The sequence below is a fragment of the Cajanus cajan genome, chromosome 3 (genome assembly GCF_000230855.2).
Source record: "Cajanus cajan strain Asha chromosome 3, NIPB_CcT2T_4, whole genome shotgun sequence".
Taxonomy (NCBI): domain Eukaryota; kingdom Viridiplantae; phylum Streptophyta; class Magnoliopsida; order Fabales; family Fabaceae; genus Cajanus; species Cajanus cajan.
The window spans coordinates 63,836,697-63,857,288 of NC_138519.1; the positions used below are offsets into that span (position 1 = coordinate 63,836,697).

Genomic DNA, 20,592 nt, shown 5'->3' on the forward strand with positions numbered 1-20,592 from the left:
CTCAATAGTTTCATGATTTTTTTTTCTCTCTAGATGATGTGCATGATTTTAATACCACCAAGAAGAAGAAAAAAAGAAAAAGAAAAGATGTTGTGCATGATTCCTCCACTAAATTGAGGTTGGTAGCTTAGAATGATTCCTTCGAATTTCCAACCTGTTTGAGACTATGTAACTTATTTGTACAACAAGCCAGAGAATAATTTAACTAAAGGTAGACGAGACAAGCCTAACTCACAGCAATTTGTACATTTTGCTATCTTACCAATCAATAATCATGTTGCCAGTTGCCACCGTCACAAACATTTTAAATGACCGATTGCTTTCATGGGGAGGTCGTTTCATCCAAATTAATGACATAAAAAATGGAGTGTCATTCTCAACAAAATCTTGATGAAACAACTAATAAGAATTATCTCTTAACAATACGTAAGCATTGAAATTGATATTCCAGAATATGAATTATCTCTAAACATTAATGCATTGAAAGTTGATATTCTTCAATATGGCGTGTTTTAGTATTTTGGGGTCAACGAGTATAACTCATCAACATTCAAAAGAATTGAACAATACTTGCATGACAAAGGCTTACCATTCAACTATATTAGGCTACCCTACTCTATACTATTAACATAAACACAAATCTTAAATCAAAAGAGAGAATTGATGTTATAAAAGTGAACATGAATCACTGTAGACATAATAAAAGGCTATAGTATATTTATTTTTGTGATTTATATTTTGAATTGGAGTAAAGTTGAGAAAAATAAAAGTAAAAAAAATATAAAATTCTACTAGGAAAATTTGAAGTGTCTAAGATGGATACGTGTCCAACACAACTACGACACAGACACGGCATGCTTCCTTGTCATACTTGTGAAACACACTGATTTTGATTTTCTGTCTTGGTTTTTCTCTGAACAAATTCAACAATTAATTTGACAACAGAATCTGGTCTTTCAACATGAGGAATGTGACCACAATCAGGTATTTGGCGTACAATGGCATCAGGTAATTCACAATGCAGCCGCTGAAAGAGTAAAAGTTCACAAGTCAACTGCAGTCATAGTATTAGCAGACAATATAGAAGTCAAATCAATTGGAATAAAATTAGAGTGGAGTGCTGTGTAACATCTTTTGTGTGTCATAGGGAAGTGGAGTGCTGTGCATTAACTAACCACTGCAAGCTTATTGCTGATTATGCGGTCATTTTCCCCCCAAATGATGAGAGTTTTCTGCTTTACCTGTAAAACAAATTCAATATCAAAACATCTTGGTCAGGTGTTTACCAAGCACGAGTTCAAAAATGCATCAATCATCATTAACAGAGAAAACACACAAAATAAACTGACAAGTCCTAACAACCTTCCAAGGGATCTAGTGTATGCATTTCATCCAACAGTCTCCAAATTGAATATGATTAACTGTTCATTATCTAATAGTTTTTTAGTAAAAACTACTGAAAAAAGTGTATAATCGTAAAATTATACAATAAGAATTTTCCTAGTAAGATAGAACTGTAAATGAAAATCTGAAATTATAGTCATGTACAAAGGGACGGAACAAGGTTAATGATACAGGGGCAGTCTCCCCCGAAAAAAACAAAAAGTCTCTTAATATTTATAGTTAAACCAAAAATTCAACCCTGCTAATATTTAGCTCGAAGTATCAAATTTGGAGTTTTGTAATTTGTGATATTTTTTGCCCGCTAACAATTTTTTCCAGTTGTGTGGCTACATGTACACCTTAAACATTCTTTTTTGAAACTTAGGAAGAACAAAAGTGTAAAGTTGGTATAATTGATTCAATCTGGGAGATAATAGAATTCAATGTGAAACTAAATATCAACGAAATCAAAGACAAAAAAAAAATGCCATTGATCATGTATAATTTCTACAGCAAAGATGACCAGTGAATGATGAATTCATGAGATAAAAAGAATTTTACAATCAGCAAATTTGTAGAAGTGGAGATAATAGTGGTTTGGAAGGGATAGGGAGCAGAGAATATCATAGGAACACAGTATCTTAAGGAATTAAAAAAATGTATATGCTTATTTCTAAGTACTCACTCCAAAGGTTATCTATAGTCCAGATGCCTTAAAAATAGACTATAATGAATACAACAATTGCCAACTTGTAAAGCTTCAAATACCTTTGTTATCTGAGAGGCAACATTATAACCACCACTAGTCATAAAATCAATTGTAGCATCCTCCCACCAAGGTAATAAACAATGCAAGCGACCCACCTATATAAGATTATATGAAGACCATGTTAACTAACTTCATTCAGCAACATCTAAAGATGACAGTGTATGAGTGCCATTTAGTGTGATGTACCATATATGGCTGATAAAATTATATCTAATAAACCCCATATAATACTCCTAAGTCCTAATAAATATATTATATCTGGACTATGAGCTGTCCTATAAACAATAATATGCTTCAGCTTGTGATGCTGAGGTGTTGAAGTGTGCATGTGCCAAGTGGTGCATTATGGACTTAAAATAAATACCAAATATGTACAGCCCCTTATCTAAATTGATAATGTTAGGATTTGGCAACTCACATTAGTCCAATCAAGGCTGGTACTGAAAGATATGCTAGTGAAGCTCAAATAGTTAGCATATAAGCGTAATGGTATGCTCTTCAATACATATACCTGATTCCAAAATAGAGCCAGTGGTGAGCACAACTTGCACCATTCAAAACAAACCAATACATATAAGCTAAAATATAACGTTCATCCATAAACCATGGTTGGAAAGGCAATTCAAATAAGCTGGAGACGCTACAGAGGCAAATGCAAGATAATCATTAGCTGCATTAGGCCATTCTCTATGAATACTTGGATACATCAAACGAACATATCAGAACAGGGACTTCTCTTTTAAGACCAAGGTCATTCTTAGATTGTGGATTTTACATATGCAACTTGGGCTGGTTCTGTTTTAGTTATATGATCAACCACGGGTTATTGTGTGCTAATTGAAGGCAACCTGATATTGTAGAAAAGCAAGAAGGAAGATGTCATTGCAAGTACAAGCATAGAAACAGAATATTGAGGCATGGCATTAACAACATGGAACATGTTTTGATAAAACATTTGCTTCATTGTACAGGGTGAAGCAGCTACCAACTGACCCTTGAAATATTAGAAAAGGTGAATATTATATTTTCTAATTAACAGTGTACAGGGGAATTACATATATATACTAATTCTAAGGAAATAATCTTGTTAATATAACTACAAAAATTAAAAGGGAAACAAAATTACATGGAAATATTTTGTGCATGTGATACACAAATAGCACTTGTCAAATGCCCATTTATCACATGTCAAATATGTTTCAACAGTGACAATCATTCTGCTTTATATATTTCATCAAATTCAGTTTTTCATTAGCAAATAAAACATATAAAAGCAGACCCCCACCACCTCATCTGAGAAAAAATCATATATGGACGCATTGTTACCAATTTGGCCAATTTTAAAGATTAATGTTGGAGATCCCAAATTGACTAGTGATTGGTCAAAATATAACATATAAGTGAAAAACAATCTTCATCTTATAAATTGGTTTTGTAAAATTGAGTTAGGCTCATAACTCACTTTCTAAGAATTAATTTCATGTGTTATTCACAAAAGCTCTATGAAGTCGTCAAAATCATATTTGTAATTGTAGCAAGCTTGGGTCATACAATATACCCCAACTTGAGAGGATGTAGAAATAGAATCAATGAACAGTGTACGCATTATGATATGAATCAGTTCCAATCTAGTAAAAGAGAGATCTGTATTGATTGTAGATATAAAAGTCTTACATTTACATAAGAGCAATGCTTGTTCCCTGCCAGACTATGAGCTAAGAAGCTGATAAAAAAAAATGTCCTAACCCTCCCCCACACTTCTGCGCATGCACAAACTTGTGTGTGCATAAATATCTTTTTATTTCATATTTATATCTTTTTCCCTCTGTAACTAACTTTCCTCCAATTACTCATGTCTCTTTTAATTACAATTAAGCTAAGTTTTTGTGCTAGGCCTATGGGTGTAAACTGCTAGGGCCCACCTTCTGTGTGTCTATAGTATTAGTATGTACCATCAATACCATCCACCAAAACAACTACTTAATCCTCAAGGCAGAAAGAAGATTGAAGATACTGTCAGCATCTTCCCAAGTTACCTCCTTTATTGGCTTAGATTTCCATTCAGTTACTTGTGTTTCCACGCTTCTGTCACATGTGAAGCTTCTTGATCAATAGGGACTGGATCATCAATGCCAAAGCCATTGGGTATAGTTGCCTCCTCAATGTCCCAATGCCTTCTTAAATTGAGAGAGATGGAAAATTAGGTGGATTTTAGCTGTATCAAGTGGCTGCAACATATTATCCCTTTTGAATCAAAATACTGTTACATATTTCCGGTTTGGGTATAAAAAAAAAAAAAAAAAAAACTTTGGTCTGACTTGCTAGATCAAAAGAAGGGGGAACTTCAGTTCATCACCAGCATTAACGAGTCATCCTCCATGCCACTGAAGGTGTCAGACTGAGTTTTGGAAGCAAAGGTGGAAATGGTAGAAGCTAATATTGGATAATTGATGGATGCTATGCAAGACATCCACATGCCTTTCTTGCAATGGACAAAATTCTCAAAAAAGGAGAATACATTGCCCAGCAAGGGGGATTTAATATACATGTGTAGCATAGGAGGAAGTAGTGGAGGGAGAGTGTAACAAATTGTATTAGTGGCAGCAGGGAAATGGAAAGGAAAATTCTACAATGATGAGACAGAGTAAAGAATTCGGAGGGAGGAAAAGAGCAGAGACTAACAATTTTTTAGAGGGTTTCGTGGTTTAGGCTAGGGAGGGAAGAATCTTTCAATTCAACTATGATTGTTAATTTTCTTGTTTACTCATAGAAAGAGAGTTCCCCCTTGAGTTTTATTATAATTTCAGTACGTGTCAATTTGAAATAAAGGCAACAGCTCTTTGTCTTAGGTCAAAATAAGTAATGGCTTGTTCCAAGAGGCTATGAGCCATCCAAGCTCAATTCATTATATGATATTGACTTACAAGTTACAAAATGGCAGAACATGTGTAACTGATGTCTAAGAAAAAGAGAGAACACATTTCCAAACAAAATGCCCTAATGATCTAGCTACTTGAACGTAATATGGAGAACCAAAAATAAATTGAATTTCAGTTTAGGAGGGTAAAACAAATTATTTCAAATAAATTTCTATAGACAGAATATGAAATAATGTTCTAGGTGATTAAATATACACATGAACTTCGGCTAGAGAACATTGGTATGGATAAGACATGATATTCTAGACAATTGCTAGTGACATATGGCTATGGCCTAAGGCTTTATTAAGTTGGAGATATACTCACCCCAGCATATGCTGCTGCTCTAGGTAAGGTTGCTAGATTTCCTGTTCCTTCTGCATAAACACTAGCATCAATCAAAACAAGCTTTTCCACCTGAAAAATGAACTGTGTATCACTGACCAGATCACAACAGAATCACTTGATATAATTGTTTTTTAATAAAAAAAAATCCTCACAAAGTAGGTTAAATATTCAGCAGTTAAATTATTGGATAGCACGTACAGCTTCAGGATAATTGACCGCAAAGTCAATGGCAACTGCAGAGCCGAGGCTTGGACCAACCAATATCATTGGCCTTTTGATGTAGGACTTCCAAAACTGGTAGGTAAATCCAATTCATCCTCAACACATAGAGAAACAATTAGAAAAGCCTATATTATAATGATTTCTTACTCCAAATCATAAAGTTTGAAAAAAATAAAAACAATTTAACAATTATACTCTTTAGAATTATATATAACTTTATAATGGCCAAACTGGCGACAAAGCTATCAAAAATATCATTGCAAAACCCAGGATCCAAGAGATGCATAAATTAACACCTAAGTACCTGATAAAAGTGATCACGCTTTGATACCACATCACATGGAGGAAGTTTTTCTGATGAATACAAGAAGAAAAACTGAAGAATGCATGACTAAAGTGAAGAAGAAAAAGAATGAAAATAACATAGGAAAAGTAATAAAGCAAACCTAGATCAGAGAAACCCCAACCAAGAATGTCAATGGCCCATGTCTCAAAACCAGCTTCCTCAAGCAATGGATATGTGTATCTCCATTCTAAACATGAGCTGAACAATGAGAAGGAGTGAAATGAAATCCATAGGTAACTTGAACATAAAAATGTACAAACTAACTCTGTCCCTTGCATGTTTTGAGTACCTGTCAAAACCATGTAGAAGAACAACTGGATTTGCATTGTTCTGCATCAATGGCTTCACACAACTACTCATGATAGGATTTTCAGAGAACCTAACCTGATCAGGAAATATGGAATAAATCAATAATTTACGAACAATAAAAAATTATTACGGAGTGGGCTCACACATAGCACCATGAAGTGACCATGATCACCCCATTCAGGATCAACAATGTTAGCAAAGAACTCAAAAAACTTGCCAAACTATTTTGCTTCTCTTGGAAATTTGGAAGATAAGCTATATTTCAAAGGAAGAGAACATAAAGAAAGTTCCTATGTGTTAGGAAGCGAAAAGTCGTCTAATTCTGCAGGCTTAAGAAGTTAGAACTGGTTACAAGAAATAATCTAGAAAGTAGAAACATAAAACCCTCTTAGTTTGGTTAAGAACTTGGAATTGGGAGACTTATGTTTTAAGAACCCACAAAAACAGTTATTTAGAAAAATCACTGCTGCTATTCAATTTAAGAGTTGGGATTGAGAGGGAAACAGAAACAACAGTCTAAAGGACCACAATACAATGGGTAGCATGTAAGGAACTTGATAGGAAAATACTTGAGAAGAATGGATAACTCAACAATCAACATATTAGCATAATGCATCTGACTACAACATAAAAATGACACCAGCACATAAAGAAACACAGAAATTCCTGTGCATTTCCAGAGTGCTGCAAGTCCACTAAAACCCGATGGATTACTTAAGAAAGTAACTCAATTTTATAAAATCGACTTGGAAGGTGAATATTATTGCGTACTTATATATCATTGACTTATAAAATGAGGATTGTTGTCCCCTTATATATCATCTAAGAAAGTGAATTATGGATATAACTCGAACTCTATTTGGGTTTCTTAAGAAATTAAACTAAATTAAAAAAATGATATGAACTATTGGAAACAAGAACGACACATACACGCATAACATTATGCAAGTAAATAAGTAGGAAGCAAAAATTGATAAAATGTAGAAGTTACAGAAACGGGTAGTCTCTGAATCCGCATGGCAAGGTTTCGAGCAAAAGGGTCTTTGATTGTGTGGACTTGGTTGGGAAGAAATGAAGGGAAGTCATCAGCCTGGGACAGAGCCTTGAGTTTGAAGGTGGAGGGAAAACGCAAGCGCGTTTGGGAAGCTAAGTGAGGAGGTAATAGCAATAGCATCGCAAAACACTGAAATTGAAAGCACAGAGGGAGAGGCTTAGGTGAACGTGTTACGTGGCATGTATGTCAGTCTTGTGTTCTTCCAAGTAACCGCCACCCAATATTCATCATCAGTTGCAGCACCAACTTCACGCTAGTTTGCTCGCGTAACCTTAACACACTTTTTTTTTTTTTTTTCGGTCACTGGAGTATCCACAGCCCAATAACACACTTCCTTTTTAACATTAAAGATAATAGAAAATAATTAAAAAAAATAAAACAAATAACAAACAACTGTTTCTTTTAATTCTAAAATAATATAATTAATGTTTATTTTCAATTTTTATAGTTAAAAATTGACATTTTTAATCTCTATAACTTAAATTATTTTTTTTTTATTTTTTTTATTTTTTTTAGTTTATGTCCTTAATTTTTTTTTTAATATTTCTTAACATAGTAAAGGTTTAGAGTTTCTAATATTCCCCGTTCTCAGTGACAGTAATTTTTTTTTCCTTTTCTCAAACTAATTCCAACACTCTTGACACCAAACAATGTCTTGATCACAAGTCACAACACGTTTACTCTTGTGGAAAAGTTTGTGTAAAGTATATTTCACAGTCATGGAAAAAAAAAATAACGTGAAAAAATCAAGATAACAAAGTGTGTATTTGGTTTTACGTCCACAACACTTAACTCGCGTAAAAAAACGTGAAAACAAGAAGTTATTATTTCTTGTTTTTCCATCAAATTCATTAAAATGTTGATCAATGACACGAATCCAAACATAAACAAAATTAAATGTAAAAAATGTTTAGGAGAGGAAGAATTATTATAGTTTAAAAACATTAAATAAATAAATAAAATGATACACAATCATAGTTATTTAAATAATCCAATGGTTGAGTTTTAATTATTAGGACTCTCTTTAGATAGTAATATTTGAGTTGTATGGGTAAAAAATAGGGATGTAAGGAAGTTAAGTTGAGTTGAATTTAGATGAACATGTTTTTTCATTCAATTAAAATTTAACAAGTTTGATTGGATTAAGTTTGTGCATTTTTTTTTTAAATCTAACTCAACTCTACTCAATCACGAATGAATTAAATTACGTTAAATTAATCAGATCAACATGATTAAATTTATTTATTTATTTGTAAAAAAATTAAATATTTCATAATAGATATAAATCATTTGATATATTATTTCAAATGTAATGTTATCAACTTATAAAATAAATAATGATACGGACTAAATCGCAAAGTAAATTTGTTGATTTACTACATTATTATTAGCTCAAACAATCAACATTAATACAAAATAAAATTTAAAATAAATATATTGCATTGTTATAATATTATCAATCTAAAAACACAAAATTTGTTATTGAACAAAAGTGATAAAGAGTATTATCATGCGCAGATGGTTACACTTACTTATTATTACTATTATTATTATTATTATTATTATTATTATTATTATTATTATTATTATTATTATTATTATTATTATTATTATTATATATGACTAGATCAAGTTGGATCATGGCTCAAAAAATTAAAAATTTGTTACCTAGCTCATATAGTGTCGAATTTTGATCAAGTTGAACCACGTCTGACTTAAACACTAAAAATAATCTAATTCAAATTTATTGAGTTGGTTTGGGTTAGTTCAGACTCACGAGTTACTCATATTTGTTTACACTCATAGGTAAATAAATGTATGTAATAATGTATGCATGTTATGAGTTGTTTGATGCTTTGTGATGTTTTAATTTGTTGCATTGTGTTATACGTTATTTGTGAGCTTTAAAAGTTAAGGAATTCTTATAATTTAAGTTGTTTAGAGTTGTTTAAGGTCAAAGTTGACCAAGAGATTTAGGTCAATGAAAATTCTTGTTGTTGGAAAGTATTGTAATATTGTAAGTCGTAGAGTGTTGTAGTTGTTTTAATTATTATATGTTGTTGTATTGAGTTGTTGTTGAGTGTTGAGAAATTCTAGAATCTGAGGACTCTTTATGAGTTTAGATAGTTTTGGGAGTTTCTTTGAACAGAGGTCAACTTGGACATGTAGGAGAAAGGTATTTAAGGCCTTACTTTAGAAATAGACTTCATAAGTTCATTTCTTTAGAGGAGTTAGAGAAAGAGTAGTGATAGGAGCTCTGAGGATTTTGAAACCTTCATTTCTTCTTCTCATATTCTTAAACGAGAATTGAAACTTGGAGTGTTAAAAATCTATTCCAAGGCTTAGGGTGGAAATTTCGTGGAGCCTCTTCTTCCTCTTCCCTATAGATTCTTGAATTATAGAGGTAAAGGAAGTTGGAATTCTTGATTGTAATTTAGTTGTTGAGTTATTGAATGATTTATGAATTGAATGTTGTTAGAATCTTTAAGATTTGTATTTGTGTGGATTCATTTCAGAGTGGGTTGCATGTTGAAATTGGGATTCTGGTAATCCCTTGAATGGCTCGAGAAAAAATTGATGATCTTGATACATTTGATGGTTGCATGTTGCATTTTATGAAAATTTTGAGTGTTATGATGATAGTAGATGACTATTTTTGAGTTTCAAGTATGAATCTTATAGTTGGATGAGTGGATTTTTGGAGTGATTAGGTTGTTCTTTGACTATTATGTTCATTTTTGAATTCATGCATGTTTTCTAGGTTTACTTGCTTAGAGTGTAGATGTGTTCGCTTAGAGCAAGTAGGTTTGGTCAAGTCAGGTGTGTTCTCTAACTTGACTCACTCTGAGCGAATTAAGATTGCTCAAAGCAAGATACAATGGTTTAAGGTAAGAACTTACTCACTTAGAACGAGGTGATAAAGTGTTGCAAAGGTAGTCTTTGACTGCACTCACTTTGAGTGAATTCTTTAACGCTTTAAGAGAATCTCACTTAGAGTGATGGTTGACTCATTTGAAACGACCAGATCAAGGTTCGCAAGAGTGTTCTCTATCTAGGTTCACTCCAAGCAAATTCTAAATGCTTAGAGTGAGTTTCTATCCCTCAAAGCAAGCCCAGAGACACTTGAAGCGCTAAATCATTACTTATTTAAAGTTGATTTTCTTTATGTGTGATGAAAAATCAATGTAATTTATTATATGATTGACATAATAAAATATAACATTGAGAGTTTTCAAACCTTATCAAATACTCCATCAATGAAAAGATTATAAAGCAATATCAAAGGATTAATTTTGGTGAGAGCTATACTATTACTCCAACCATAGGAGGAGGTAGATCGCATATCTCACGAAAAATGATGGGTTAAGGATAAAAATTGTAAAGTAGCCAAGTTTAGGATAAAAGGTAAAATAACTACTAAGCTAAAATGCTTATGTGGCACAATCGTGTTATACAATATTGCTTACTTAACGACGATACAGTTCCCCACTTCAAAATTTATATATTTTAAAATAAATAAATAAACAAATGGGAGAGGAACCGCTCCCATATTAAAATAAATATAACTTCTTATATTGATGCATGTTTTATTTTGGAACTTAATTTTTTCTTCTTCTATTGTTGTCTTTTTTTTTCTTTATCCAAATTAATCTTCTTATAATCTTATTTAATGTTACTAAGTAATTAATTTAGTCTTATTTATTATATAAATTTTTATCATATTTTGAATAAAAAATAAATATTTATATATATAACAATATATAAATGAAATACTCATATTTTCAAAGATAATTATATTCTTATCTTGTATTTTTATTTTTTTCATTAATTTTTATTTAAAGATAAAATAGGAACAATATATATATAAGGAGAAATCTATTTACTTTAGGAGTAAGTCTACCTAGACTTATTCTGTTTAATAACTCATGTTCTACATCAAATTTCAACGATCCAACCGTTGAATTTATAGTTCTTAATGCATAGATCAAATATGCAAATTTGAAAACTATTTTATACTTCATTTCATTAATTCAAATTGATGGATAATCATAAAATTATTTTATACATTGATTTGAATTAATGAAACGAAGTATCAAATGATTTTTAAATTTTTTAAAATTTGCAAACTTGATCTATGTATTAAGAACTTTAATTTCAACGGTTGGATCGTTAAAATTTGATGTAAAACATCAGTTATTGAACAGAATAAGTCTAGGTAGACTTACTCCTGGAGTAAACGGATCCCTTCTCATAGAGAAGGGATCCATTTACTCTGGGAGTAACTCTTTAGAATTACTCCACATCCTTACCCTTTATTTTATTTAAATCTAATGGCTCATAATGAGTTACTAAAAAGGGTCACGTGAGAGCTTCTCATAAGTTACTAAAAAGACTTACGTGAGAGCTTTTCTTGTAAAGTTACTTGTTGGATCGTCTCGCTTCCTTTATACTTCTTTATTTCCCCTTCGATATTGATTCTAGTTCATATGGTATATGATTTGCAAAACGAAAAAGAAAAAGGGAAAACAATTGTTTGTATGATATTTATTCCCATTTTACTTGCTACATGAAATCTCACCTACTTCTTTCCACATATTCTCAATCACATTTTTCCTTTTTCTTATGTCATCCGCATTGGACAAACTCAGAAACTTTGTAAAATTACAATGAAGGAATATGACTGCATAATTTTTAAAGATAGTTCACAATAAGCTGCAATTTGCGCTACTGATGCCCTATTATCTGAGTATCAATTGTTTGCCAAAATGATTCACAATAAAGCCTTTTCTTGTAACACCAAAAGGAAGAAATGATTTTTGACTTTGTTTTTTATAATATTAGTATATTATAAATTATTACTTAGTTAATAATTAACGTTAGAAATTTCTTTATCATTTCATAATTTATTATTTAATATTAGTATTGTATATCATTAATAGTAATTATTTTAATGATTTATTATTTATTTGTGACACTAGCTAGTTGTTGGTAATATTTAACATTAGAAATTTCGTTAGCATTTTATAGTTTATTTATTAGTGTCTTAATTTATTTATTTGTTAGCCCTATCATGCATTAATTTGATAGGGGCAAGCTATGTGGTACTTGTTAGTGTGTTTTAAAAAAAAGAAATACTTACGTTATAGTTTAATTTTCATTTTGGTTGTGTGGAAAGGAGGTGGATGTTGCAATTTATAGGACTAAACATGTTCATTTTTGTAGTGTGAAAGGTGCAACATTTCAATTCACTATTCAAATTATCATTAATTAAGCAAGTCAAGGTATCAATAGTTAACACAAGTACTGTATGTGAGCAGATTTACAACAACACAAGTTACAATTATATGATTATCACATGAGTTTTACAAATTGAAAAAAGCGAATGCGTGCTAAATTATTTACGACAAAAGATTACATGTCATAGGATTACCAGATAACATCAACTTAAATCTAATAATATCACCATGACAGGAAATTTTCCATAGCAAAATCGAATTTCATACCAAGTACACCCACAAGCTTACAATTAGTAATGATAAATCAAATCCAACTACAAAATTTAATTGTCAAGACTCATAGTAGAGTCAACAAAGTTTATTCCATGAGTATAACAAAAGCTATAAAAAGAAAACATAAATCAAAGTAGCAAAATATAGGGTAAATTATTAGCTCAAATGACTCCAAATTTGTCATCATGAGTCAAATCATTGCAAAAAAACTGCAAAGATAGAATTGCACATTAGTTAGTCACTATAATAATATATTTAAATAGAAAACAATGAAAATAATTCAAAACATGAAAATCATTACATAAATATTAACCTTGTCTATTTTTTTTTCTTGCAAGTTCTACTATTGTGGTCGTTCTCCCCACACTCATGGCATGCTTTCCTTTTGACTAAGGATTTATTAAGTGATACTTCTAGCCCACTTTTAAGTCTACAACTTTGAGTTATTTTCTCTCCATCCTTTTTTCTCCCTTTTATTTGTGATACGTATAGGTCTCTAATAATCAATTGTGGTATTTCACTTCCTTACTTTATTAAGAAAACTTGGTTCTCATTGTTTTGGATTGGCTCCAAAGGAGTTACTCTATCATCAGTAAACGATTCAGTCTTCATTATCATAGCTAAGGTGTGAACACGATTGATTTCCATAACAATGAATTTATATATCTTTTTTGATTCTTCAACAAGATCAATTAACATGTTTTCTTCTTGTTGTGCATGCATTCTTCTCAAAATCTTTGATGTATTAGATTGACCATCAAAGTTATTTCTAGTAAAACTAATATCAATACCTTTGTTAGCATCCTTAGTCCAGTGTTGAAAAATGAAATGACTAGGAATTTGAACAACACCTTTTGCTTGAAATATTACCAATATATGTCTACAAAACATCCCTAGGAATTCATAAAGTTGGCAATTAAAATGAGTAATCTTTGTGGTCAAATCTATGTCAACAATGAACTTATGTTGAGCTTCAAAATTGTTGGACACTTGATAGACATATCTAGGCCTATCCTTTTGATCTTTTCTTTAGTAAATTTGTTGATCTTCTCAAGCTCATCTTGAAATTTAGAAAACATATTTCTTGTATAAATAGATGCACCATGTTCCTCAAGTTTTGACCCTGTTGTCAAGATGCTTGATTTATGTCTGGATTCATAATCTTTTTTTCTTTCTACCTCTAAGCGACTATCAACTACCTTTTCAAGCTTTAGCACAAATTCTTGCAATGTCGTTGATGCATTTACAAAAGAATCAAAAAAATGAATTAATACTCTCACTTCTTTGAGTTGTATTCATCCCAACAAAAAAGGTGCTTCTATTGTAAATTGGTATCCAAGACTCTCTAATCTTATATAACCCTTGAAGCCATTCATTCTCCTCTAAGTTATACTCATTCATTAAACGCTTCCATTCTCATTCAAAACTTTGAATATTAGATGCATTATGAATGCATTTTTTAGCTCTTGCTTCAAAATGGATTTTTTGTGATAGATATAAGCTAACTTTTTAGGAAACTTCTTTCTAATATGTCATAAACAGAGATGGTGTCAACTTTCAGGAAATACTTTTTCTAAGGCAACATTCATAGCTAAATCTTGAACAGTTATGATAGATATAGGTTTTTTACCATCCATTGCCTCAAGCCAGGTTTCAAACAACCATATAAAAGAACTCGTTGACACATCTTGCAACAAAACACAACCAAATAAAATTGACTAACGATGATTATTCAATTCAACAAATGGAGCAAACGACATATTGTACTTGTTAGTTTTATATGTGGTATCAAAAGTTATGACATGCCAAAATTTTTGGTAAGCTAATCTTGATCTACCATCAACCCAAAAAAAATTGATCATCCGAGAATCATTATCACATTAAATTGCATAAAAAAAAGTTTGAGTTTTCAACCTGTTTTCGTTTACAATAATTGAAAACAACTTGAGCATTTCCAACATCTAAATTTTTCCTCCAAAATTTTTTAGTATGATTCCAACAATCTCTGTTAGAGAATGTTGGTTCACCATTATTGAAAATGGTAGCAAACTTTCCAATTGGTATGCCTTCTTCCTTAAATTTTTCAACAAGACTCTTTGTTGCACTACTCATCTTTTTATGACTTCATATAAGAAACACTTCTTGGTCTAACCATAACATGGTTATGGTCATTGCTAAATGCAATTATAATCCAATTGTTATTTATTGTACCTCAACCAACGAAGTTGGACAAGCATTTCAAAAGATTGAACACTTATTTTCATTTTTATATATATATATATACATATATATATATATATATATATATATATATATATATATATATATATATAAGGAGAGATCCTTTTATTCTAGGAGTAACTCTATCTAGACTTACTCCGTTCAATAACTCATGTTCTACATCAAATTTCAATAATCTAACCGTTCAATTTCAAGTTCTTAATGCATAGATCAAATCTGCAAATTTTTAGAAAATTTGAAAATCATTTGATACTTCGTTTCATTAATTTGAATCAATGTATAAAATGATTTTATGATTATCCGTCAATTTGAATTAATGAAATGAAGTATGAAATGATTTTCAAATTTTTTAAAAATTTACAAATTTGATCTATGTATTAAGAACTTGAAATTGAACGGTTGGATCGTTGAAATTTAATGTAGAACATGAATTATTGAACAGAGTAAGTCTAGGTAGACTTGCTCCTAGAATAAAAGGATCCCTCCATTTATATATATATATATATATATATATATATATATATATATATATATATATATATATATAACCACTCTTTTAAAAATTAATAACTACTCACGTTTTTCTAGACTAATATAAGTACAAAATATATTTCTTCTGCTAGTATATATAATGATAATTATAAAAGGTTAAATATTAATTAAAATAAATAATTATTTATTAACATAAGAAATACTGTTACGTTGTATTAATATGAAACAAAATTTATATAAAATAGACAAAAAAAATAGAGAAATCTTTTGAAAAATATAATAATTTTTTTTACTTAAATATATTTTAAATTATTACAACAGGCTCTGTCTTATTTTAATCTTTACAAAAATAATATAGTTTTTAGATCGTTAATATTTTTTTAGCATTTTTTTTCATATTTACCATTAATTATAGTTAGTTTAGTGTTGATATAATTAATAAAATAAATAATATTAATTAAATTAATTAATATAACAATGAATATTTTAAATTAAATTAATTAAATTAAGTTTAAGTATATAATTTTTTTAATTTATATAAATAATATAATTACATATTATTTTTTTTATAAGTGATTTAAAAATTTTAATATATTATGAACAATAATTCTTATTATTATTAATGTTCTTATTTTTTTAATTCATTAATTCACTTTTTATATTGTGCTTTTTAAAAATATTATAATTTACGCAGATGTTTATAATGTACTTTTAATATATATATATATATAAAATATTTTTTATATTTCAATTTATTAATTTGATTGGTTGTAATATAATTGTTTTTTTAATATATGACAAGCATGATTCGGTCTTCAAAGACAAAAGTAATATATTATAAGAAAATTATAAGATTTGATATTATTTCATTTTCAATACCTTATATTTCACATTAAATTTACTAATTTAATTATTAAATTAAAATTTATTAATATATAAATTAAATTTACAATATTTTTTAAAAAATTGAAATTTTTTAATATTTTATTTTATTAATTCAAATTGATGGATATATATATATATATACACGTTTATTTGAATTTATATAACAAAGTATCATATGACTTTCAAATTTTTTAAAAAAATTATAAATTTAATTTATACATTAAATTTTTTTAATTTAATGATTAAATTTTTAAAATTTAATATAGAACATAAGTAATTGAATGGAGTAAGTCTACTAAAATTCATTTTTAGAGTAAATGGATCCCATATATATATATATATATATATAATGTTAAATGTAAAATAATGATTTAAAAAGTAAAAGTAGTATTAAAAATCATTATTCATAATATATTAAAGGCTAAAAAATTTATAGAAGTAAATTATATGTTATTATATTATTTCATAAATCAATAAATATATTATTTAATTATATTGTAAAGCTATTTGTTTTTCAATATAAGTGCTTTGTATAATTATATTGTTTTATTTTAATATTATTTGAATTGGTTGAATGAGATTAGTTATGAAAGGACTCTAGAGTGAAGTTATAATGAAATAAAATAAAATGGAGTAGAGATAGAAGAGAAGAGAGAGATTGGGAAAAAAAAAAAAAAAAAGAAGGATGAACTTCATAAGTTTATTTCCTAAAATTCTTGAAAGATATAGTTAGAAAGTAGGGTTTTGGGTTTAAAGAAGTCCTCTTCCTCTTCTAGTCCTCATGTAAGCCCTTAATATTTCCTAAGTCATTGATTTAAGTCTTATTTAAGTGAAAGAGGATCCTTAGGACAAAAGTTGTTGAGGTAAAATTGAGAAGAAAAAAATAGCTAGAATCCTTGTGTTTAGGGGGTGTTTCTCTTGGGAAGCTTAGGCCAAGTCTAAAAGTTTGTAAAGCCTAAAGAGTAGAGAATAATTGGATTTTACTCTAATGTTGAATAGTGAAAATCATTTAGTAAGGAAGGGATTGGATGTAGCTCTTGGTATAAAGTGAACCATTATAAAAAGCTTTGTGTGTTTCTTTCTCTCTACTCTCTATTTAAATATTGGACAGACAATTCTAGCCTTTGTTTTCATAAACTAACTAGTTTTGAAAAAAAAATTCAAAAAATATCAAACACATAATTTAACTCCCCTTCTTGTAGTCTAACCTATTTCTTTTTCAATATAGTCACATCTCATTTAAAAGAATAATACACATCATTATATACATCTCATGTCATGCTTCATTGATAATTTAATGCAAGTATACATACAATGCCTGTGTCAAAATACCATGATATGTAAGGTAGCTTAGGAGCACATGATTGACAAAATATCACTTCACCATGAGTATCTTCTAACACCATTCTCACTAAGGTGAACATCCATTAGAACCTGGTCAATGTTATAAAGTCTTGCTAGGGTATTTCAACCACATGGGATCAATCATGGGCCATACGGTGATCCTAAACTAATATCACTGCCAAGGTTCAAATCTAAATGTTTGTAAAAGGGTCTCCTAGACATAGATTCACATTTATACTTCCAATATAGTTTTATATGTATATGATCCATAGCTCAAACAAAATTCGCATCATCACTTTAATTCTTGAGTTTTATTATTAAATAGGCCACACATCAAATGTCATCACAATCTTTTTATTTTTCATCTTAAGGAGACCACACATCAAGTGTCATCAGAAAATCCTATACATCTTAGAAAAGTTGCACATAAGTGTCATCAAAAGCTCTTATTCATCTCAACATCATTATCTATTCATCTTATCATCTCATGTTCTCATCTATACACAATATCTCCTTTCATCTCATCTTATATTATTTCATCAAAGGATCTTAAACTCTCAAAATTCACCAAAGACTAAGTTCAACAAAACAAAGGACTTACGATTACCACCATAGGCATAGTGACTAAAGGTTACTCCTAGTGGCTATCACGCTTAGTGCGACTTGATTTTCACTTAGCACCAAATCACTTGAAGTTCTTATGATATTGGCACTCCTACTTGCACTACTCATTAGGCCCCTAAGAGCTTAGTCATTTTCATTGATACACTCTTAGATACTTACACCATTGTTTACTCATATCAACGGAACATGTTGCTTAACCTTCATACTATTAGGGATATTTTTGACACAATGGATCTCATGGATTTATCGTCATTCCATTGCTTAATACTCATCTGAGTTGATCACTTAATTGAACCATCAACTCTAATATTAAGCATTAAGAACACGAAGGGGTTAACATTTGGGAGATCTACACATCTAGGACATTAGTAAACAACACAACTGAACTTGACACCACATCTTAACCAAACAACTTATTGCATTAGGTTTATAGGTCTTTCTCACTCATATGTTACTCAACATACCCAACTTTATCAAATATGAGACTCTCTTATTCACATTTTCACAATCTCTCCCTCAAATATGAGTCTCTTCCATATGGTACACCCCCCAAATGCAAGTCTTTTTTTACTCATGAGTATTAAATGGTTGCCTTAGAGTTTAACCATCACCACCAATATGCTCAAGATACTTTCACCGTAACTTGTGTAACGACCCGGCTGGTCCCTACACAAGGCACAGCACACTAGAAACACCGCACAGAAAGAACAACTGTATACATATAGAGTCTAGAATATACATATACATGATCCAATCTGAACAGAGTTAAAGTGTACAAAAATTTTACAATCAAATGCTACTATCCCAAGTAGCTCAACAACAAAACAACCATAAAGGAACATCCGCTCCGCCGGTCCGCTGAAGACTCACCACTAGACACCCACCTATCCCTGCTCTGCTCCCATACATAGTATGATCATTGCAGTCCAAACATCATGGAAACAACAAAGGGTAAGCTAGTGTAATTAAAAATCAACATACAATTATACAGCAATATAATAAACACCAGCTACAGTTATTAGCACACCTATACAGCTTATACCTCCTAACAATATCAGCACCGCAATGCGGCAATATCAGCACTGCTAAGCAGCAATCACAGCACCACTCAAGTGGCTATAACAGCACCGCAAAGCGGCAACAACAGCACCGACTTAGCGGCTATAATAGCACCACCTATGTGGCTAGTAACAGCACCGACTTAGCGGCTATAATATCACACCACTCCGCACAGCACAACACAGCATACAACACAGCTAGGTAGTATTCAATACAGCCTACTACTCACAACTCAGCTCGTCATTCTAGAGCACAGCATTATCATATAATTACAGCATTTCAAAATCATAAATTACAGCCCAGCTCAGCACAACTATATTCATCTATTTCAGCTTAACATCATCTTTCAGCATTTACATCTAGTCAGTACAACATAATTATCCATAACCTCTCAGCTCAGCAATTACAACATAATTCAACAACTATCAGCATATAATTCATCTCGACTCAAACAATAAAGTTCAGCATTAGCCAGCATAAACAACATTATCATCAAATTCAGCATATAACTTCACATCCTCATACGCGCCCGGCGCACTCATGGTCGCGCCCAGCGTGGCACAACCAGAGGGCTCCAGGGGCCAGCGCGCCCGGCGCAAGCGTGCCTGCGCCCGGCGAGACTTAGCCAGAGAGTCCCAAGCTCTCTCTCGCGCCTGGCGCAATACCCAATTGCGCCCAGCGCAGGCCAGGCAGAGACTCCAAGGAGTCTCACACGCCCGGCGCGCCCCAACCCGCGCCCAGCGCAGGTAAGGCAGAGACCTCCCTTGGTCTCGCACCCAGCGCAAACCAAATTGCGCCCAGCACCCTCGAGGCAGAGACTCCCAAGGAGTCTCACGCCCAGCGCGACAAGGGCCGCGCTCAGCGCAACACATCAACATCCTCACTTAGCTCAAAAACACTCATCATTAACAGCTCAAAACAGCATGATCAACAACTTCACAACGTACAACATGTTCAACACATAATACGACCCAACCATCTTGTTTACAACTCATCTATCTTGTCAAATTACCCACCCAAACTACACCAATTAACCTAAGCACCTAAAACAACTTTCAACTTAACCAAATCACTCATTGTGAAATGAC

General features: G+C 31.1%; 1 protein-coding gene across 2 annotated transcripts; it reads right to left on the reverse strand.

The window, feature by feature from the left end:
• Positions 1-642: 642 nt before the first annotated feature.
• LOC109803371 (alpha/beta-Hydrolases superfamily protein) lies at positions 643-7,635 on the reverse strand. Of its 2 annotated transcripts, none has more exons than XM_020364920.3 (10): positions 7,287-7,635; positions 6,276-6,365; positions 6,087-6,184; positions 5,945-5,994; positions 5,617-5,712; positions 5,398-5,487; positions 2,571-2,663; positions 2,152-2,247; positions 1,176-1,241; positions 643-1,027 (listed from the first exon to the last, which is right to left on the reverse strand). In XM_020364920.3, the coding sequence occupies exons 1-10, from the start codon at positions 7,379-7,381 to the stop codon at positions 866-868; spliced, it is 936 nt and encodes a 311-aa protein (XP_020220509.1). In that variant the 5' UTR covers positions 7,382-7,635; the 3' UTR covers positions 643-865. The 2 variants fall into 2 exon arrangements, with proteins under 2 accessions (XP_020220509.1, XP_020220503.1); XM_020364914.3 differs by having other exon boundaries at positions 6,276-6,370.
• Positions 7,636-20,592: the final 12,957 nt, after the last annotated feature.